Here is a 24096-nt window from a genome sequence, read left to right as displayed (position 1 = left end):
CAAATTCCTTCTTTTATGAGTTATCCAATGAGTAAACCCGTGACATCTATTTTTTTGTGTTCCTTCTGGCAATATATATTTGAACCAACTGGAGCAGAAAGTTCATTTTTGTACATGATTTTTCTCATCACTTAATAAGAAGCCTGTGGGTTTGATCAAGTAAACTCTCCAGTCAATACAATTCCTCTTTAAGGATATTTTTAATCACCGTCGGGCATTTTGGCTGAACTGTGATCAGGTAACATGAGGTCCGACAGCTCTAATATTTCCATTGTTTCATGTCAGTGTTTTCTCTGTTGTTATGGCAGATGAAACATCACAACAACATTCCCCTGGGTTCAGAATATTAGACAATACCCTTTATATTGTCTCTGCATATAAGAGTTAAGTCAAGGTGAGGTTCAGAGCTTTTGCGGTGGGGATGGAGACATTATTATAGATTTTGAAACTATGGTCATGGCAAGAACCAGCAAGATTTAGCAACAGTATGAATGGGAGGCTAATAGAGACAGGGCAGGAAAATATAACACCAAGGTTGTCAGTCTGAATGACTGAAAGGATGGTGGAGAGGTGAAACTAGGAGCGAAAAGGGAAGGAGAAAGGGATTAGGGCTCTGTGAGGGAGGGAAAATAGGGGGAGGATTTTTCAAAAGCTCCAATGGACTTTAGAGAACAAGCCCCATTTACTTTCAATGTGATTTGTTTGACAAAGTCAGATAGGGGCTTTTGAAAATGCCACCAAGGGAGTTTTATTTTAAGCATGTCCAGCTGGCACTGGTAGCAGGACATCCAAGACAAGCTATGAGCAAGAGAACAGCAGCAAGAAGGGATTTTAATTGAGTGAAACAGTAGGCTTGGAAGCCTCCAGTGCAGAGACTGTAACATGAGTGGGCAAGCACCTGAGCTCCTCTAGGTGTTTGGTTATAAGGAAAATAAAGGGACATAGGGCAGCTCCTTGAAGAACACCAATCAAGACTGGGAAAAGGGTGGATCAGGAAACTGACATGTTGAGAAGCTGCCTTCCAAGTAAACCCTAAGCTCATATTGAAGGTGACATTAAGCACAAATAACATTATTTCCAATTATAGATTCCTTATCTGTGCTTTGTGCCACTATTTATGTATTCTCTGAGCACTCTCAGCTCTGTTTACCTAGCTCAGATGTTCAGATAGGGATTTTGAAAGAAGGAGGCTTTGACAGGTTTTATTTGCATTTGTCCGCCTCCCCGGAATCAAAGAGAAATGAAAAATGACAAAATTAAATAGGTTTATGAAATTGTAGCTGGCAGATGCTGCAGATGTAAATATCCAAGAGGATCCCAATGGCCTTTGTGTGGTATTTGGAGAACTTGCTCCGCATGTGTACAATGGCATGGCATTATATAATATGCAACTGTAAAAGCAGGCAAAGGAACCCCCAGATCACACAGTTTAAAATTGCAGGGCTTTTATTTCCCATATTTAAATGACTGTGGAGGCACCCAGACGGTCATATGTAAAGAGGACAGGTGAGTGGATGGTTTGCACAGCTTTTATTTTCTTTGTTAAGAAAAACTTTAAGGCATAGGGTCATGATTTAGCCTCTAGTAGCACAAAGGTATCTACCTGAACCAAGCTCCCACAGCTTCCAAATTCCCAGTCAAATATTTCATAATCCTCTTTGACTGAGTATGGATTTCACTTATGCCAGCTAGGATGTTAGAGGAATTAAATCCAAGTTCATCTACAAGGCAAGAGGTAATGTACTCGTTTGTGCCACTCACAATCTTTCACGCATCTCACCTCACAACACCCTTGCAAAGCAGGACAATGCCCCCTGTTCTGTAGCTGAGGAACTGTGGCAGAGAAAGATGGGGGAAGAACTGAAAATAATGCAGAGGTGACTTGTGAGATTTGCCTAATTCCTATTTAGTATCTGGCCCTATGTGACTTGCAAAAGGTCACACAGGCAGTTTCTAGTGAGCTGGGAACTGACCAACCTTAACCACCGGGCCCCGCCCTTCCCCCCTCTCACTGCACTGCCTCACAGTGCAGATGTATTGCTCATACGGTGTTAAATCCAGTGGCACTACCTGAGTAAGTGCCTGTGACAGCCCCACAATTGCAATCGGTGGAACTCCCAATGGAATAAAGTACGACTCCAAGCCAGTCAGGCACCAGGATCTGGCCCTCAATGTGTTATTGATTTCTCAGGGTGGGGGTTCTCACTGGGAAGTGTTCTATTGTGATGGCAAGTGAAGGTTCAAAAGGTACAAAGAGAGTGACAGGAGGAGGCTAAGAGCACCATGCTGCAGTGTGCTCTGTGGCTGAGTTCAGAAAAGCAGCTCCACAGGAGCGAGAGGGCTTTGGCAGGAAGGCGAATTGTTTGCCAAGAGCTTTAGCACTTGTATAGAGCTGCCAGCCCATAGTGGAAATAAAGGCAGAGCCAAGCATGACCAAGGGAGGAGGCAGCCCCTGTGACATTTTACAGAAACGCCAAGCCTTTTGTACTACCTATGTGTGAGCTAAATCGGGCAGCGTCTGATACGAACCAACTGTGAGGCAAGGCTAGAAAGGAAAGACAAAAGGGTGAGGTTCATTGCCTCAGGTTCGGAAATGTGCACATTCCTTTTCTTAAGAAACATTGGCCAATGGGACTGCTTAGAGCAAAGTCCTCAGAGTGAACACCGCAAAGGTGCTTAAGTCCAGTGGTGGATAAAGTACTCCTAAAAGTTACTTGAGTAAAAGTACTGCTACTTCAAAAAAAATGTAACTAAGTAAAAGTCAAAGTATCCTTCTGGAAAACTACTTGAGTAAATGTACAAAAGTATCGTATCTTAATTGTACTCAAGTATCCAGAAGTAAAAAGTAGCCAACCTATAGAAATCTATGATTAACCACCCAAGTTATTATAAGACACCATTATTTTTTATACACACAATGTGCATTTTTATATATGCATATGTACTTGTGTATGTGAAACAACAATAGCTGTTGATGAAGATGTTCCTTTTGGAAAACTGTAGATCGGGGTGGGGAACCCTTTTTTGGGTCAGGAGCCACTGATCTACGGAAAAAATCAGGAGGGGTCACCCAAGTGAGAGGCCACACCCCCAAAAAACAAAGAAAAACCCCTCACTGATGTTGCCTCGAAATCTGGCCAATGGGAGCAGCGGGGAAACTCTCTCACGAGCAGTTTCTAGTACCGCAAGGATAAACAGCAGCACTGTGCTGCTTCTCCCCCAAATGCTGGAACTGGACCCTGAGGCTCAGGGCTTCCCTCCCTGTGCCAGTGCTCCAACCTCCTGACATCCTTCCATGAGGCTGGAGCACACAAAATCTACTAGCCTGGACACCCCAAAGCTTTAGTGTGAGAGGGGAATGTCTTTCTTCTTCTCACCTGGGGGCCACACAAGTGAGGGTTCTGGGTTTTTTTCCCCTTCTCACTTGTGTGTGGCCCCTGACTGATTTTTCTGTGGGTCAGAGGCCCCTGACCCAAAAAAGGCTCCCCACCCCTGGATTAAATATTTTCCCTCAGATATATATATACACAGAAGCAGCTTCTCCACACTAGCACACATCCAGATAGCAGGGTTGCTCCAAATCCCAGCCAGCCAGCACACAGAGGGAAGCTGTGCACACACACACAATTCGTCAATCCCCATTAAACTCAGCTGCCCATCCTGAGCCTCTTCCAGCACAGCCAGCCCCACCCTCTCGCCACAGGGCTTCTACAGTGGGCCCTCTGTCCCAGGGAGAATGGGGAGCTCCTGCCCTGGGCACCCACCCTGGTGTTGCTCCCACAAGAGCAGAGGATTTACCTGACAAAAGGAGGTGCCTCTGTCCTCCCTGACCTGGCTGCTGGGTTTCCCTCCTATTTAACTGGCTGGCCCCAGGTAAGGTCACATGAGACTATTCAAATGCACCCCCTCAGCACATCGCCCTGGGCAGGGGCCCTAGTTGTTCAGGTCCCAGGCTGGCAGTGCCTACATAGATATTGTTTTTGAATGAAAAGGTGTTAATGGGGCTATTAAAAGGCTTCATTGTTGGCAGGGTCATTGTGCTGCTTGTTTGGGTTTTTTTTGGATGATTGGGTGATAAGAAGCTTTGCTTAGGCAAATCAGAATGATGACAGTAGTGAGTAACTAAGTGCTTTCCGGAAATTGTAGCGGAGTAAAAAGTACAATATTTTCTAAAAAAACTACTTGAGTAAAAGTCAAAGTATCACAAAAATAAATTACTTGAGTAAAGTACAAATATTGAAAAAATGTACTTGAGTAGTGTAAGGAAGTATTTCTACTTAGTTACTCTCCACCTCTGCTTAAGTCTTGGGTTTAGGTGCCCAATTCTCTGTTTGGCCTCACTGTGATCCATTGAATTCCCCAGGTCAGTGAGACTGGGAATGGTGTTATTGCTCACTGGGTAAGGCACCCATGTAGGCGGTGGGCAATTCAGGGGCCAGTGCCCTCTTCTCCAATCACTTTCTTATTATGTATCCGCGGTGGAACAGCTTCAGCAGGAGAGATTGAGGGAGCCCTGTGTCAGACTATCCCATAGCTCAGTGACTGGAGCACCTACCTCAGAAGAGAGTCTCATGACCCCCAGCAGCGAGAGTTGAACCTGGGTTTCCCACATCGCAGGTGTGTGTGCTAAGCATTGGGCTAAAAGCTGTAGGAAGGGTGGGTCCACCACCATGGATCTCTCTGAACACCAAGACAACTAATCCCAAGAGAGAGGCAGGGCTTATAGGCCTTTCCTTGGCATTGCCTATTGGCTGAAATAGGCCACTCTCTGTTTCACACTCTAGCTTTTGGGTCACACTGTCAGATATTCCCTCCTGACTCATTGTACAGGGAGCCTTGGCACCTAACCTGGCTTTGTGAATCACAGTGTTGTTCCTGCGATTTTGTAGATGCTGTGGTGCTCAGCAGTGAAACATCTAAGTGCCTTTCTGGATCCCACCTCAGGTTGCAGGTATGAACATGAATCAGAGTGATGGTGACTACAAATCATTACCATTTGGCAGCCATTTAGTGCCCGCCAGAAAATGATTATTTGGTTATGAAAAATCGTCACCACTTTTTTGGCACTACAGGTTGGATCTCCCTGGTCTGTCTCCCTCAAGACCTGACTGGTCCTGGACGAGGGATTTTGCCACACCTGGGAAGGTCATTTTTTGGCCCCCTCCTGCCATCAGCCCCCTCCAGGCCTGGCCCAATCTCTGGCCTCCTGCCTGGCTCCCCCCTTTCAATGGCCCCTGCTGCCCTCTGCACATGGGACTCTTGCTGCTGCTCCTGGCAGCCCAGCAACCTCCTTGCACCGGGCTCTCACTGCAGAGCCCGGCTCCTGCTGCCCTATTGAGTAGCTCCACTTGTTCTTCCACTTCCCAGCCTGCAGCCCCACTGCCACACGCCAAGCTCCTATTGCCCTGCCAGTCTGCAGGGCTCCCAAATACTAGCTCTCCACCAGGACTCTCTGGTCCTGGAAGGCAGCAGGAGCCAGCAACCATGCACGTGGCGGGCCATGGGCAGGGGACTGCTCCCGGGTACCAGATAACCAGTTACCTGGTAAGCATCACCATTATCAAGTGATGCTTACTGGGTACCAGTTAACCAGTCACCCATTCACATTCCGATTGGGAACCCATTTCCAATGAAAAATAAAACTATATTTATTTGGAATTTTATTAACCCCTTCAGTTAGAGTCAAAGAACCATTTGGCATGGTATCCAGCACCTTCACCTAAATTATCGGTTTATCAGAATATGGTCTCGCCCTTCCAACCTAAAAACATTCAGAACCCTGTGTCCTATAGACAATATTCAGGGAAATAATGCAATTATGTTTGTTTAAAGCAGAAAGTCTGATTTTTCTTATATGATGTATGTCAAATCCTCAAGGTTTTGTATCAAAACAGAAAATCAGTACAAAGATTCATCCCACAAAGAACAATAATCTAAACTCTCAGTTTGAGGGCTTCAAAGAGACCACTGAAATCAGTAGGTTTTGGACACCTACATCTCTTAGGTGCCTTGGGAAAGACTTAATTTCTGTTCTAGCTAAGAATCAAACTATAAATATGGTACTTAAAACATGTTGTAATATCTGCTTTCCTATCACTGCCTCTGACCACACACTGGTTTTTCAAAAGTTATCCTGAATGAATTTCCCTTTATCACTAAAAAAAGAGGAGGCAGGAGACAAATGAAGGTTAGGAATCATTAAAAAAGGGATAGAGAATAAGACAGAGAATATCTTATTTCCTCTATATAAAACCATGGTACACTCACATCTTTAATACTTATGTGCAGATGTGGTTGCCTCATCTAAAAAACAAAAACAAAAACATATCTTGGCATTGGAAAAAGTTCAGGAAAGGGCAACAAAAATGATTGTGGTTTGGAACAGCTGTCATATGAGGAGAGATTAAAAAAGGGGACTTTTCAGCTTAGAAAAGAGGAGACTAAAGGGATATGATAGAGGTCTATAAAATCATGAGTGGTATGGAAAAAGTTAATAAGGTAAAGATATTTACTTATTCCCACAATATAAGAACTAGGGGTCACCAAATGAAATGAATAGGCAGCAGGTTCAAAACAAACAAAGGAAGTTTTTCTTCACTCAGCACACAGTCAACCTGTGGAACTCCTTTCCAGAGGATGTGTGAAGACTAGGACTTTAACAGGGTTCAAAAAAGAGCTAGATAGATTCATAGAGGTTAGGTCCATCAATGGCTATTAGCCAGGATGGGTAGGAATGGTATCCCTAGCCTCTGTTTCTCTGGAGGTGGGTGACAAGGGAGGGATCACATGAGGATTACCTCTGGGGCATCTGGTATTGGCCACTGTCAGCAGACAGGATACTGGGCTAGATGGACCAAAGATCGAACTGACCCAGTATGGACATTCTTATGTTCTTAAGTGTGAACTTTAAGGCAAATAAAGTCTGAAATAGTTTTGTTTGAAACTTGCTTTGGAATTCTACATTACCCTTTTATGACTTACTATGGATACCGCCAACACACGATCCTAAGCTCACACACACAAGCTTTGTCTACACTTAAAACTTATATCTGCTTAGCTGTGTCAAATCTCCCGGGCTAGTGACAGTCCTTTGCCCAGAAAATCCTCTGTGTAGATGCAGGTATGCCAACAAAAGAGTGCTTCTGTTCTCATAGCTAACATCGTTCAAGGAGGTGGTACTATACTGGCAGAAAAACTCCTGTCAATGTACAGTAAGTCCACATTAGGTAAGGTGACCATATTTCCCTATGCTGAATACGGGACACCTGGTAACATTACTCGGAGTTAAGCAAGTTTAACGGCACCAATCAGAATTATGCAGTACAAACATTCCAATTAACTTCAAGTTGGTTGAACCCGTTAAAAAGAAATACTCCATTGCTGGAGTCTTTTTTTTTTACCTTCTTATCTTTAAGACTTTAGAGTTCACATAAGTAGGAGTGACACTTACTCCAAAACTCTCTTCCCCAGGGAGAGGTTACACACACATACTCCTGTACACCTCTCTCACACAGGGATGAGGAGTGACTGACTGACCTAACTCTCCTTGTCCATTGCTCTCTGCCCTGCCTGGCTCTATGCCCTCGGATGGACCTGTCTCTCAGGTCCCTCATGCCACATCTCCCTGAGAAAACAAACACGGGGGGTTGGGAGGGGAGCACACAGGGTCACATGCTCTCTCTCCCCATTATTCTGTCAGGGTTTACACCAGAATGTGGCCAACAACACTATGGAGGAAGGAAGGGATGGGAGCTACTCCAGTCCCAAGGGAGGAGATGGGAAACAGATGACTTGGCCCATGTCTTTGCAGAGCTCATCTCTTCTTCTTCCCCATCTCCCTTGGCTGGAAGCAGCTTGTCCCTTCCTGTGTGCATGGTATGGAAAGACAGTGAACACCTCAAGGCTGTGCTGGCCACTTACATGAACCAGCCACCTCCTGCTATGCAGATCCAGAATGGGCAGGAAGGGATTAAGCCCTAAGGAAGCACTGTGCACCAGGGCTCAGGGAACCTGATTGCAGAGACTTCTGTAAACCCAGCCAGACATGTGGCTCAGCTCCAATCAGGGGCTGGTTCTCCACCCAGCGCTGGGAGTAGGATGCACCCTGCCAGGGAGCAGGCAGACCAAAGGGACAGAACAGGGAGAGGATAGTGTAACCCATAAAGGGCTGATGGGGGCGGAGCAGAGGTGATATGTAACTGGCTGCTGCCTGACACCTGCCTGCATTCACCAGCCACTGCTGCTTACCGTGTGCAGACAGTGCCAGCCAGAAACAGAACCAGGGGCGGGACTCTGCTGAAAGAGTGCCTGCATGCAGCAGGGGCTCCACTTACGGACAGCGTGGGGAGCATCCAGATACATGTGCTGCATCTTCACCCTGCTACCCACCTTGTCCGTGGTTGGCTAGTGGATCTTCCCTCCCCCCCCCCCACACACACACTGCTGGTGGGAGCATGGCTGGCAAACAGGGATTCAGCCTTCAGCAGAACCTGCCAGTACTCATAATCAGGGAGAGACAGACAATCATGGACAATTTGCCCGTTTTTAAGAAAAAACCAGGACACCAGCAGGAGGGCTTAAAAATGGAACTGCCCCTTTAAAAATGGGATGTGTGGACACCTTAATTTATGGGGCTCTGCTAGCATAACTATTCAAACATAGGCTCAATGTGTAGACAAAGCCACACACACACTTTTCAAATCTATACATTCACATATGCATTCAGGTCCCCTCCACTGAAATACAGCCCACTCTAGGGTAGAATGCAGGAGCTGTTTTACCGCATGCAGCAAATAGGAGCTTAGAGAAAGAAGCGAAGATGCATACACCCTACTGAGAGTGCAAGAGATTTAAGTAGAATGTACAGTAAGTTCCCAAAATTGAATGATAGGAACCAGAAGTGTAACAAGGTAATAACATGGTAATACAAAATACATAGGTGCTTTCTGGATTAGCAAAGTAATAAATAAATGTACTGTCTGCTACTCTTTATTTACGCAGTGCCTAGCACAATATGGTCTCATTCTTGATTGGCCTTCAGGCACTAATACTGTAATAAAAATTAATAATACTTAATTATAATATAAAATTAATTAACATAGTTCAGCATCATCATCCAATAGTTATTGGCTATTCAGGGCTATTAGCATTTTTGCATCATCCCCCTAACTGGTTCATGATTGGAAAGATAAAATAGCTTTTAATCTTGTTATCTGACTGATTAACATCACTTTTCCATCCGTATGCTGAATTATAATGGAATTTCCCAGGAACTATATACAACAATGAAAATTCTAACAGAACAACATATCTGACAAATATTATCACAATAAACACTGAAGCACATAACTTAGTTTGTATTTAAATATTTCATACATTCATACTCACCCCCAAGGACAACACAGAATCATAGAATATGAGAACTGGAAGGCACCTGAGGTGGTCATCATATTCAGTCCCTCATAGCATGACCAAGTACCATCCAGATCAGGGGTGGGCAAATTCCAACCTGTGGGCTGGATCTGGTCTGCAGGATTAGTTCGTGGTGGTCCCCCACCTCCATGTTCACCTGTGCCTCTGCAGGTATCAGAGGACCGCAGCTCTCGTTGGCCACAAATAGCCGTTCACAGCCAATGTGAGCAGCAGGAAGCGGCATCCTGGTCTGTGAAGCTTCTCGCTGCTCACATTGGCCGTGAATGATGATTCGCGGACAAGCAGAGCTGCAATCCTCCGATTCCTGTGGAGGCACACGTAAACATAGTGGTCACCAGGGACTAACCTTGTGGGCTGCCATTTTTTTTTATTGCCCACCCCGATCTAGATCACCCCTGATAGATGTTTATCTAAACTGCTCTTAAATTATCTCCAGTGCTGAAGATTCCACAACCTCCCTACACAATTTATTTCAGTGTTTAACCACCCTGACAGTTAGGAAGTTTTTCCTAATGTCCAACCTAAGGCTCCCTTGCTACAATTTAAGCCCATTGCTTCTTGTCCTATCATCAGATGTCAAGGAGAATAATTTCTCTCTCTTCTCCCTGTAAGACCATTTCTGGTACTTGAAAACTGTTACCATTTCTCCTCTCTGTCTTCTCTTTTTCAAATTTAACAAACTCAGTTCTTTAAGTTTTGCCTCATAGTTCATGTTTTCTAGACCTTTAATCATTTTTGTTGTACTTGTCTGGATCTTCTCCAATTTCTCTACATCTTTCCTGAAATGTGGAGCCCAGAACTGGACACAGTACTCCAGTAGAGGCCTAATCAGCACAGAGTAGAACCAAAGAATCACTTATTGTGACTTGCTCCAACATGCCAGTTAATGCATCCCAGAATCATGTTTTCTTTTTTTTGCAATTGTTGATACATATTTAGCTTGTGGTCCACTATGACCCCTAGATCCCTTTCTGCAGTACTCCTTCCTAGAGTCACTTCCCATTCTGTATGTATGAAACTGCATTTGTCCTTATTAACCTTCATCCTGTTTACCTCAGACCAATTATAAACCAGATCAGAAAAAAAAGTTCAGTTTGAGTCAGTGATGACTTTACAATACAATATAAATGGACCACAAACAGATTTTCATATAAATGTACTTTATTGCAGAGAAGTTACATTATTTACATGCTGTGACACATTACAACATAAATCTATCAAATATTTCATGGTGGATACTGTAGATTGCCAGATAATAGTCTTATAAGAATTACTGAATAAAGTGAATAGACTTACCACTTTATTTACTCTACAATTCTGAGTAGCTAAAATGTTAAAAGTGAAAAGGCAGTGTGTTCTCAGGCGGGCCAGTCATCAAATGCATGCAAAAGCCTAAGGAGAGCAAATATAAAAGTGCTATCTGTTTTCATATCTGTAATGCCACCGAAGCTGATGGGTGAATAATTATCTGTATTTTTAAGCATATAATTCCTTCATAAAATATACAAGTAGATTAAGATTGGTTAAATCTAATTATTTATGAGCCATAGTTCAGAAAAAAAGGAGATGCAGCTTGCACATGCATTTGAGAAGGACAACCTAGCAAATGTTTGTGACCTGAGCGATTATTATCTTTCTTCTTAACAGATCTGCTAGAAAACATCTTAATTCTAGAGTTGCATTTCTCTTGGCTGAATAATGATAATGGAACTCCAGAAAAAGACAACTAAGCAATCTAGCTAACATATGCTGGTGGAGAAAAATGTATGGAAGATAGAAAATCATGTTGGTTTAACTCAGTTTGCCGTCGTTAAGCAACATTTCTAGCAGGACCATAGTGAAATATAACAGCTCAGTGAAATTTGGCCCCCTTGTTTTATAAAGTGTTGAAAGAATCAAAAGTATCAACAGATAAGAAACCCAAATATCCGTTACTGCATGTGCCAGGGAAATCAATCCTTAATTAGTGTAATTGCTTTTAAAACAAATTCTCCAGTTTTACCAGCCTTAAAGTACATGATTTGAGCAAACCTAAAATCCACATGGAGAATGTTTTAAAAGAGAGGGAACATTCTGTGTATCAGAAACAAATGTAAAACTAAAATATCCATTCTGGGTCAGACAGTCATTGTTATGCCAGTGACTTCAACAGAGATATGTCAATATATACCTCTTATGGATCTAGCCCTCTTCTTCGGTGCTAATGATTTTTTCCCATATAAGCTATCCTAAGGAAAAGCAATCAGCACTGGCACAAATACAGTAACACACACAGGGCTTGATCTTGCCTGTGGTGTAACAGGTAGCACTACTGCGTGGATCACATGTGGATCTCCAGCTGGCCTGGTTTGGAGAGCTACCCAAACATGACTGACGCATTGCAGAGGCAATGCCATCGGAGTGCACAGAGGGCAGAAGGAGCATAGTGACTAGTGAAATCATGATATGGCATCACACCCCGGAGGACACGAGATCCGGGAGATGGTGGATAAATGCAGAAGATACCCCCACCCTATTACCTACCCTGTGCACACTAGCTGCAAGTGTGGATTTCATCATGCAGAAAGGGCCATGGCAGTGAGTGAGCTGCACCGCAAGCATCCTGGCCCCAAACACAGACAGCTCTGATGGAGAAAGGGCTTGTCGGAAAACTAGCCAGGCTCTGACGTCCTTTCCTCAGCCTGATGAGAGATGACTCCATATAGAATCCCATCTCTGCCATGTGTTCCTCTGCTTATCAATAGGGGCATCCTTTGCTACATAGGCAGATTCTGGCACATGGATGGGATTTGGTCTCTCCAGCAGGGGCTCAGCATGCTCTGGGTGGTCTCTATCTGCTTGGTGGTACCCTGAGATCTACGCAATGGCAGAATGAAGCCCACATATCACCTAGAAGAAATTGGGTTTGCTAACCAGAGGCCTGATCCTAATCCCATTGACATCAACAGACAGACTCTCATTGACTTCAATGAGCTTCAGCTCAGGCTCTGGATAACATTTGTGGGATGGGGAGGACAGAGAGAATCTGTGCACGCACACTCTAATTATAATGCTTCTCCAGTGCTGGAGGTGAGGCCGTCTCTCAGCCTCCCTTTTCACAGCTCAATCCTTTGCCTACAACTCTGCAAAGAAGAGGAAATGCCCTCCTCATTTCAGTTTGCCCAAGTCTCTTACAAACCTCATTTCTATGAGGCCCAGGAGAAGTCAGTTTATATTACATATGTGTGTCTACATATGCATTAAATATATCTATTCTGTATGTATCGGGTACATAGTACACACACACATATATTGAACAACACAGCATTAAGTTATCCTTGTTTCTGGCTTTCCCAGTGAACTCTATCATCTCTCTCAATCTGAAAACTCTTCAGGAGACCTGGAATTGCCTTTATTTGGGGGTAATACACATCTCCACGCACAGAGCTGGCATTAATACCAACAGTACACGACAAGTCCTAGATTGAAATGAGCCAAGGTGGCACCTCGTCTACTAGTACTGACTTTATTTATTAGTCCTTGTAGCTTCTACAATACCTCTTAAGTCCTGACCATGCCAAGATTTATTCATGTATAAATCTCATTGACTTCAACTGATTGTTCTGACTATATAAAGTTAAACACATGTGAGCCTTTGCAGGATCAGGGCCTTAGTTGTTACTGGGGATTAATTGTGTTTAACATATGATGTTATAAATGTTACTCCTGTGTAACATAAAACATTTTTAGAGGAAGGATTGCAATGCCCCATCCTCTTCTTCTCTTTTTATCTACTGATTGCATTTTAGGGGGAAAATGTGTTGTATTAGGGTTAATCTCTCTTTCTCTCTCTTTTTTTTAATGTTTAAAGAGTCAGTTCTTGGAAGTTCACCAGAAGGAAACACATCAGCGCTAAACAATCTAAGGTATTTCCCTTAGCTGTGTGTTGCTAGTGAAACAGACCATAATTCCTAAAAGTATTTTGTCATCTTTGTTCTTTTCCTTCATCAGAATATGCTCATTATGGAATACTGAGACATATACTGATGATGGGTGATTAAAGCAGGAATTCTGTATTGAGAAATGATATTTGTCAAACTTGTAACAAACAACAGATAAGTTGTCCTTGAACTTATCCAAATACACAGCTAAACAGATGACTTGCTCTCCAGTAATAAAGTCTATGATTGCTAACAAAGAAGTGCCAAATAAATAACTTACCTTGTATAAAAACCCTGGATAATATAGTATCAAACTATAATTTTAAATAATAGAGAGTAGAACAGAAAATTCACAATATAAATCACAACAAAATCCAAAATGTTTTTCCATACAAGTTATGGCTTTCAAAGCCAGTGAAAGCTTACTGTAATTGGTAAATAAACAAAAGTCTATAGCAGGTATTGTAAGCTGCAGTAACAATAGAGTATCCGCAGATTGCATAAATGTGTTGTTGTGTCACATGATATCAAAGTTATTTGTAAAATGTATACAATCTGGAATGCTTTAATATGAGACACAACAATGCACTTAAACATACATGTATAAGAAAATGAGAGCAACCATTATAGAAAATGTATTTTTGGGATGCATTAAGTTAGCAGTGCTTTCAAGGTTAAATATGGAAAGTAAAAAGTCATCTTTTCAGGAGGCTGCTCATTTATACCCAATTTTGCCATCAAGACATTTTCCATGCCATACTTTTATTGGATCTTTAAAGTCCCAAGGGCAAGTTTTGCCCAGTTTGGGGAATTCAGGAACAATTCAGTTGGAATTTGTTTCATTGTTACAGCCATTTACTTTTTTTCTGTTTGTAAGGGAGAAATGGTTTTGCGAAGGCAGGTGTCTGTATGTTTAGACTGTAAACTACTTAGTGCAGGTACCATATCCCTGCCATGGTTTGCACACCATTGATCACATTGTTGGCACTCAAGAAATAAATAAAATAATAATAATTTATTTTGCTTATTTCCTACTTTTACATGTCCTGATACCTTCAGTTAAGTGATACTCCTTAGGAATTTTTAGATCCTCTTGGCCTAGTCCCCTCTCACTTTCCTTCTTCCTGTAGTCTTTCTTCCTGGTGCTGCTACTCTTTTCAGTCTAAATCCTCTATTTTTGAGGTGTTGCTGTTTTATTTGCACCTAAAGCAGATGTGTTTGATAAAGATACACATCTTTCTGCATTTGGTAAATCTGGTGTTTCAAACTCCCATGGACAGACTTCAGCTCTAGATGCTAAAGCTTGCTGTAAGTTACTACTCGATCTGTAGGAGTCAGAAGAAAGCAAGGAGGATGTATTTTTTTTCTGTTCTCCCAAATTATTGAGATTTTCCCTTTCAGCTGTTTGCACTGCACCTTTTTTAGGCAATTTCTCAGATTCTTCAGCACAAATATTTGCTGCATAATATTTATTAACATTTTCACTCTTAAACCCAGGGGCGACCTGAGAGTTGGAATTTAAATGTTTTTTCTCATCTTCAAAAACATGCTGCTCTTGGGCCTCCGGAGTGCATGTTTCTGACTTCTCTAAGGACTTTTGATCTGATTGCTGATATCCTTCAGCTGTCTTAAGCTTGTGATGGGATTTGCCCTTTGGCTGGGAAGTATGATTTTTCTCCATTTCTAAGGAAGCAATAGACACATGTTTTTGAACTTTCGATTCAGAAGGCACAGTATCAGGAGTTTGGTCGTAAATCTCCCAGGGACAAATTTCTGCTATGTCAAAATTGTCCTTAAGCAGTGACTTGCCTGTGCCTGCATCAGGATTTGCAATTATCTGACTAACCCTTTGTTGTTTCATAATTCCAGATTTATGGGGTTTCCTTGTTTCCTCAGTGTGAGTAGAGTTTTTCCGATGTGAATCTTTATGTTCCCCTTTATCACTGGCTGAGTGTTTTTTGCTGGCCTCTTTACCCTTTTGCTGCAATTTATGGGATTTACTGCTTTCTTCTAGGCTCTGTGTTTTCCCGGTTAATCCTAGAGTCTTTTCCTTGGCACTAGCAATAACACTGAGAGATTTTTGTAACACAGATGTTCTTGGATGCAGAGGCTTCTTATCTGCACTTAAGTTGTGTGCACTTACTGATTTGCATACTAAGGGGACAGATTCAGTGGACACAGCTTCAACTTTTTCTGCAGATTTTTTTGTTAATTTTTTCCCTGTCAAGGAATCCAGCAGTGAATTATCAGCAGTTATAACTTCAGCACTTTCTGTGGTTAAGCTATTAGACTCTTCTGTTTGATCTCTAACATGATCATAAGTGCTGTGGGACTTTTTTAATGAAAAGACTCTGTTTTTCAAAGACTCCTCCTTTGGCTTTACATAACTTGTGGAATCCTGTGGGTTTTTTCTCATGACAGCAGTGTTCTTTGTCGCACTGTGGTCCATAAGGTCCTTCTCATCCCTGGAGCACTGCCTGGTGACTGTCTCAGGGATTTCAGTAATCCGTCTCATTATTGAGCGACCCAAGCCTTTCTTAGAGCACCTCTTTTTCTGGAGATGTGGGTTATTAGCAATCATCTTTTTCCTTTTGTAGATTTCAAGCTGGGCATACAGTTTCTTCAACTCATCCTAGAAAACAAACAGCAAAACTAGCACATATGACAGAAATCAAATCAAATGAACAGTCTCCATTAATGCTATTTAAGCTCATGTTGTATAATCACTAAAATAAAGTATTTCATTGCATCTTTTCTACCATCAGAATGTGTCATTCTTCCATGTACTTGGATTACATTCTTCATTGTTAAGGGAAGCTCAGAGCTAAACCCACTTTTAAAAATCACATGTGGTCTCACAGCATATTCCATGCACAGATAGTTATCAAATAGTCACACTACATTTTTAGGCTTATTCTGAAAACAAATGAGGTTACTGTGCATTCTTTACTAATCGAATAAAAAAGACAACAGCCCCCCTTTTTAGGCAGTGTACAGTCAAAGCACTATTGTAAGAGAAGTGTTCTTTTTCCACATGAAGGAAGGATGGTGTGTTTTGATCAGTTTATGAAATTTTATAAAATTAGCAAGATGATGAATACTGTGACACGAAGCTCTGGTTGTGCTTCAAAACTGATGAGCCTCTCTACCCAAACTGATGGACAGTTCTTGCCATGATGCTTCAGCCTACTCAGCATCCAGTGAGATTCCTGCAGTAACAAGTAACGTAGTCTCTGCTCACATTAGTATGCTTTCCCAAAAATATATCTGGTATTTCTAGAACTGAGCAATAAAAAGAAATCAAACTTCTGCGTCTCAGTAGAAGAACACTCATCTAAAAACTGAATTACAATTAAAAGTTTAGTATTTACCCTAATGTCCTCAGGGTCCAAACTATGCTCACTCCAAGCTGAATTGATACTGCTGTTTAGGTAGGACCCGGAGCGACCCATGTCAAGTTCATCTTCATAAGCTTCAGTGGCTATGTCATCTCTTGGGTTATTGCTTGAGAGTGAAAACTGAAAGACATATTGGCAAAAAGATGTTGCAGTTAGTGCATTGATAAGGGTCAAATCAAGAATCATAAGGGTACAACTATTCTCCAGGTATCATTTTACAAACCTGGATTCAAGCAATGTCTATATTATATTATTTTATATTATTTTCTATTATTTTCTATTATATTATATTATATTATATTATATTATATTATATTATATTATATTATATTATATTATATTATATTAATGATGGATTAACCTGAAAACGTTCAGAGTTTCATTTGAGAAAATCAGTTCTATGTTTTGATGCTTATCTGAACTTCTCTGAATTGCTAGGCTAGAAATCTCAATATAGAGGCCCCAACTTTACCTGTTTACACACTGAACAAACAGAGGCCTCACAACAGTTATAGTAGAGTTATACTGACGAAAGCAGCATTGCAAAACCATTACTCATGTGATACTGGCATTATACTTTAATCTAGACACTCAGGCAGACCAGCTAGATATTTCATATGGCAAGTGACCAGCCCTACAGGGCTGCCATATGCAGAAGGTGGCCAGCAATATGGAGACAGAGTTAAGTATATTGTAAGTATGTAAACTTTGAATTTCCTTACATTTGTGTAAGAAGTCTTTTTCTTCTTATAATGTTGTAATAATTGATTTTTATACATTAAATATCACAAAGTTAACTATTAACACAACTATTTTGTGGGAATTTGCTTATTGTTCTTTTATCAATAAATTTCATTCTAAAATTACATTCTCCTAAAATGGAAGTGCTCTGAAGTGGGTTGTGCTCACGAAGCCTCCTAACACTATCTATATTTTTGTTAATCCCTATGGTGCTGCAGGACCAATCATTGATTTTTAAGGGTTTTTTTTAGTTACAGACTAATGTGGTTAATATTATAAAAAAATAATTGAATATTCAAAGCAAGAATTTCTTCTGAAAATGTAATATTAAAATAAAACAAACATTTGTGAGTTTCCACCAAGCATTTTAAGATAAGAATGTTAAAAATACAGATTTGAAATGATATCTGACCAATATCCTAATCCTCCTCCTCTAATTACTTGCTACTTTAACTGCTTCTGCAGAATTATACTGATCTTTCTGTGTACTTGACAAGAAAAAAAATTGAAGAATACCTTAGGTACCAGAAGTAACCCAATGGTAACTGTCACAGTCAAGTGCGTGTGTGCAAAGTACAACATTAGCATCCAATCGGACTGAAGTCTTGAGGTAAGACTAAATCTGAAAGTAAAATTCAGAGTGTTGGCAATTTGTCTTTTTTAACATGTTAAAGTTAATATTTCTGAAGGTAATCTGAATTAAAGATAAAATGATGTGTTTGTATTTCTTTGATATAAACTAAAATTACATTTTCATCCTTTATACCTGTATCATATCTCCAAAGGAACAGAGGGAGACAAAAGCATGCCTTTTAAGAATAGAGCATACTTAAATATTCTCATTCTATTTATTTAGATCTCCATTGACTACAACTGAGCTATGATAATTTACACATGTTGAGGATTTGGCCCTGTGCTTTTTAGATTATTCACAAAACACATGATCTTCTGTTTTTTATGGCACATTTCCTCACTACAGTATGTCCTTAAGTCACAGCTTCAGAATGCTACTGACAAACTGGCCAGCCACAGTAACAGAGAACTGAACTGATATACGTTTAGATGGACTAAGTGGGGAGTACAGAATTGGCCTTGATTGCACGAGCTCTCAGCTAAATACTACAGGGCTTAACAGTTTTGCAAATGCTAGTGAATGAAAAGTTAATTTGATTAAATTCATTAAATTAAACTACATTTGGTAATTATTTTGTGTGCTGTTTAAGTTCCCAAAGATTTAAATAGCAAGCAATATAATGGATGAATGGATGCACCACTGGCTTGCAGTATGCAGGTTTTAAAAAAAATCAAATAGAAATGATGTGTGCAACCTTTTTCCACTTAATAGATAAATATTTTACAACAACCATATACTTTTATTAGTGTCATTGGTCTGGCATGAAACATTAGTTTATATGTTATAATAATACACACATAATTTCTTGTTTATTACTTGTAAGCATGCTGGTTCATGCACACAAATATAACAGACTCATCTTTGAAGACATGTGGCCACACTTACATTTTGGAAGAATTTTTTCTAAAACTCAATTGGACTTCGTGCTATTCCAGTGATACTAAGTATCAGAGGGGTAGCTGTGTTAGTCTGAATCTGCAAAAGCGGCGAGGAGTCCTGTGGCACCTTATAGACTAACTGAAGTGTTGGAGCATAAGCTTTCATGGGCAAAGACCCACTTCATCACACACGCATCTGATGAAGTGGGTCTTTGCACACAAAAGCTTATGCTCCAACACTTCGGTTAGTCTATAAGGTGCCACAGGACTCCTCGCCAGTGATCCTAGGGATCCTTAATTATAGTCATCATTTGGTTATATATTAGAGCTGGTCAAAAAGGAGGCTTTTCCATTGAAAATTTCAACAAACAAAAGAGTAATTTTCATCCAAATTTTCCACAGAAACTTACTATGACATTACAATTTTCAGCAAAAATTAAAAACAAAAACCATATATTTGGGAAATGCTTCTGCAAAGTTGTAGTTTGGGAGTTGTAGTTTGGGTTCCTCCTACCCCCATTCTTGACAGGAGGCGAGGCTGCTTGGTTGGACTATACCTCCATGAAGAATAATCTCCCTTCTGCAATATAATTGGGGGGAATTTCAGTTTTCAATCAAAAGATTAATTTTTTCCATTGAAAAATTTGATATTTTTCATCCAAAATTTCATTTTTTCAAAAACTTAATTTAATTTAAAAATGGAAATTTTTTTATCAGTTCTAGTATTTTTCATATAAACTTAGTTTACGTAACTTTTGAAAATTCTATTGTGGCAATAGGCATAGGCTGAGAAAAATTGGCAGCAACGGGACAGTGGGTATGACGGCAAGTGCACCCTGCAATATCCATCGCCTCCCCACTATAAGTGTTAGGATACCCCAGGGCTGCCACTCCTGCCACTCTGTGAAAGAGAGAAATCCTTTCTTATTCTTTAAGGCCTGGCTTACACTAAAGAGAAAAGTTACTTAAGATATGCAACTCCAGCTACCTTAATTACATAGCTAGAGTTGAAGTATCTTAAATCATGTTTTGGTTCTGTCCACACTGTGGGAGGTCAATGGGAGTACACGCTCCCATCGACTTCCCTTACTCCTTGTAAGGATCAGGACTACTGGCACCAATAGGGAACGCCCTCTCACTTTGAATTAGTGTGTCTTCACTAGACCTCCTAATTCAAACCCTGGAAGATCAACTGCGGCAGTTTGGTTCTTCTCTATAGTGTAGACAAGCCCTAAAGGAATAGAGCCCCTGCTATTATTCCTCAAGGAATAAGGAGATCACATGCCACAGCCCCAGTCTCGCTGGGAGGGGAAAAAGGCTCCACCAATACTACAAAAGGAGATAGGCTTCAGAGTGCAGGGGCAGAGATATGTGGTGGAGCCACGGGTGCCCCATGATGTGGTGTTCTAGTCGTATGCTGCTCATTGCCTGGAAGATGTAATTGAATCATTATTGGAACATCCATTATGGCGCAGCCTTTGTAAAAATGCGTACAATGTTGTTTCAAAGCACTGCATCTCAGCACAAAAAATAAAGGGACATTTGAAGGTATCTAATTATTATTTTTAGCAAGAGGCCAAAATCAAGCAGACTGATGTATTCTTTCACCCATAGATCAAGAAATAGATTCTGTCCTGCATGGCTGGGCCTCACTCTACCAAAGCCAAGGGCAGAAAGGAGGCCGGGGGACATTTGGAGAGCAAGGTCACTTAGCCCCATGCTCACCTCAGACAGTGGCAGCTCCTGTCTTGTGACCCTGGGACGGGGGTTGCAGAGCAAGCCCGACTGGTCACTAGTGGCTCTGACCTGTCTCAGGGAACTGGCCAGGGTCTGTCTCCCCTCTCCAACTTATTGACTCTTGCTGCTAGAAGCCCACCACAGCATCAAGTGGTACATGTCAAAGCTTTGCCTTAAGCTGGACATGCATACAAAGGGCAGCTGGTGAGCTGGACTGACAAATTTTGGGGGAAAAGGTTGAGCTCCTTCTAGTTCTATCCACCCACTGTGTATGATCAGGGCTGATGTGTCTGTCCTTTACTTACGCTGTTCAATGAGGTAGTTTGTTTGTAAATGCCAGACTGGAAGAAAAGATGAGATTGGCTGTAATTTATTTGATTTCCATTGATACTGCCAAAAGTGCAAAAAAGGGATTTCATTCTTTGAATTGTTACTTGTCTGAATTTGAAGAATGTTGAAGCATATAAAACGTAGCACCAGTTGTAACCTAATTGAACAACCTTGGAATAATATGCCTAACAAAATTCATTCTGTCCTTATGAAGTGGAGACTTTGCTTCTGTATAGTTGTCTGGATAAGGGATTTTGTCATCATTTTATTGCTCTGACTTTAGCTATCTATACCAAGTTCTTATACGGGATGCATCTCTGTAGCATTTGAGTGAATCCCAAAATTACTTCTCTGTTTCCTCCCATTTTTAAAGCCTGGCCTGTGGTTTGTGATGTTATTTTGGGATAGAGAGCCCAAAGAAGTGGATTTTGAATTTTGCTGTGAAGATGCAGATAATCATTGTTCTGATCTCAACTCATCTCTTCCGGATTACTGGCCAGTTGTTGAGAAGTTCTGTCTCCTACCCCAGACAATTTTCACTCAAGTTTGACATATGGTCAATTGTTTCATTATAAGGAAGCTGTATGTGTTTGGATGTTGTCTGAAGACATTACATAAGCATGGCAATTATTAACTTGAAGAACGTCACAGGATTCCATGACCACATTGTTACTCCATTGTACTCATGTGCCACAACTGATGCCACCTATGTATCCATTAACAAACTGAAACATTAGAATGGCCATAATGGGTCAGATCGAAGGTCTATCTAGACCAATATCTGATCTTTCAACAGTGGTCAATACCAGATGCCTCAGAGGGAATGAACAGATCAGAGAATCATCTAATGATCCATCCCCTGTTGCCCATTCCCAGTTTGCCACAACATGGGTTCTTCATTGTTTCACTTCTGCTGCCTAAAAAAGTAGGAGTTGTTCATTGTGACGTAGTGGGGGTGCCTGGCTGGTTTCTATGCTGCTGGCTCTGGGGTAACCCCCACTGGCTGCTGTGGGTACCACGACCCAGCAAAACAGGATGAGTCACTATGCAAACCAGTATGGCCAGACACCCCCCATGGAGAGGAACAAAGGAAGGTGGAATGCTACCCTGGCTGGGGGGCAGGGCTGGAAGAGTGTTGGTTAGTTGCTGTCTGTGAGCCTGGAGGAGACAGCCTAGGGAAAGGGGCTGGAGTTTAGGGGCCCAGTCTCCCCCCCCCCCACTCAAGGGGGCCTGAGGCATCCTAGCCCAGCTCTGTGACCAGATTACATCTGTGCTGTGCTGTATCCTGGAGAGGCAATAAACTTCCTCTATTCCACCGGCTGGTGCGGTCTATTTGTGCCATTTCAGGGTGCGAGAGACGGGGGACCCCCAACGCACCGTCACATTCATCACTAGTCCTATTGTTAATACTGACTGATGGGAAAGGGAAGATTCACTCGGTCAACTTCAGAGGCAAATTAAATAAAAATCTATTTAAAAAGAGGTTTCCTATAGATGATCCTAGAGATGCTCTCCAGTATGGAAGTTTTGAAAAGGAAATTATATACAATGAATGGCAAACATTAAAATAAATGGATTTGGATGCTCATCTGATTTTTACTCAAACTATCCAAACTACCTTAAGCTTTTGGAATCATCAAATATTTTGGTGTCTATCACATCAGAACAAGTTATGCTGCAAAGATATCTTACGCATCCAACTTTTCACACACACACTGAAAATGCTTCTTGGATTTTAGCTGTGTGGGTTGTACTCAAAACTTAGGGGGAAAGGAAAATAAACCCACAAAACATCTCAAGAAGATTTAGTTTAGGTTGGGTTCTGGGAATGTTCAAAATTTTAGAAGAGGTCTTACATTTTCCAAACCAGTTAATTTGGCCCTGTTTAATTATGGTATGTGATCTCTTATTTCAACAGAATGCCAATACATCCAACAGTAAGAGAACACAGAGCAACTAAAACAAACAGCAAGGAAGGAAAAGACACTAGACATTATTATACCCTGGAATAGACTTGGAATAATTCTTCACCAGCAGGGATAGAAAATAAATGCCCCAATGGCCTTTTTCAGCTCACATTTATAGGATTCTTTCCACTTTCTTTTTTTCAATGTGCTATATTTATACTGATAGAAGCAACTATTCCAGTCAGCGACAGACGTAAGATGTCTCCAGAACTGCATGTTCAGAAAATGACAGCTGGTATGGCCATCACAAGGCCTATAAGAATGATAAAAAATAAAAGCTTGGAAAGCTGATGAGTTTTTGAAAAGTTTAGCTGATCAGAAAGGAAAGAAAATCAGACATATAAAATCACAGAATCTTAGAACTGGAAGGAACCTCAAGAGGTCATTAAATCCAGTCCCCTGCACTCATTGCAAGACCAATTATCATCTAGACCATCCCTGACAGGTGTTTGCCTAACCTGCTCTTAAATATCTCCAATGATGGAGATTCCACAACATCCGTCGGCAATTTATCCCAGTGTTTAACCACCGTGAGAGGAAGTTTTTCCTAACGTCCATCCTAAACCCTGCTTGCTGCAATTTAAGCCAATTGTTTCTTGTCCTATCATCAGGAATTAAGGGGGATAATTTTAATCCTTCCTCCTTACAACAACCATTTAGGTACTTGAATGCTTTTATCATGTCCCCTCTTGACTGTCTCTTTTCCAGACAAAACAAACCCAGTTCTTTCAGTCTTTCCTCAGAGGTTATGTTTTCTAGACCTTTATTCATTTTTTTCTTCTCTGAACCTTCTCCAATTTGTCCACATCTTTATTAAAATATAGCACCCAGAACTGGAAGAATATTTCTCATGTCCTGTTTAAAACACTCCTGCCTATGCATTCCCAAATGTTTACTTTTTTTGCAAGACTGTCACACATATTTACCTATAACCTCTAGGGGTATGTTTACACTAGCTCGTTAATTCGAGCTAGGTGGGCAAATGAGGCGACCGGAGTTGCAAATGAAGCCCGGGATTTAAATATCCCGGGCTTTATTTGCATGTTCCCATCCAGTCAT

General features: G+C 41.2%; 1 protein-coding gene across 1 annotated transcript in view; it reads right to left on the bottom strand.

Moving 5' to 3' along the window:
- Window positions 1-10606: 10606 nt before the first annotated feature.
- The window catches only part of GPR158 (G protein-coupled receptor 158), a 331365-nt gene continuing 317875 nt past the window's right edge, over window positions 10607-24096 (bottom strand). The window contains exons 9-11 of the mRNA XM_006115288.5: window positions 18008-18113; window positions 16724-16870; window positions 10607-15984 (exon numbers count right to left, since the gene is read on the bottom strand). Of these exons, the coding sequence (XP_006115350.3) occupies window positions 14524-15984; window positions 16724-16870; window positions 18008-18113 (1714 nt within the window). The 3' untranslated portion in view covers window positions 10607-14523. The remainder of the gene's footprint in view (window positions 15985-16723; window positions 16871-18007; window positions 18114-24096) is intronic.

Source organism: Pelodiscus sinensis, chromosome 2 (genome assembly GCF_052426305.1).
Source record: "Pelodiscus sinensis isolate ZL-2025 chromosome 2, ASM5242630v1, whole genome shotgun sequence".
Lineage (NCBI taxonomy): Eukaryota > Metazoa > Chordata > Testudines > Trionychidae > Pelodiscus > Pelodiscus sinensis.
The sequence above is the reverse complement of the archived record's forward strand: the minus strand, read 5'-3'. Positions and strand labels throughout refer to the sequence as shown.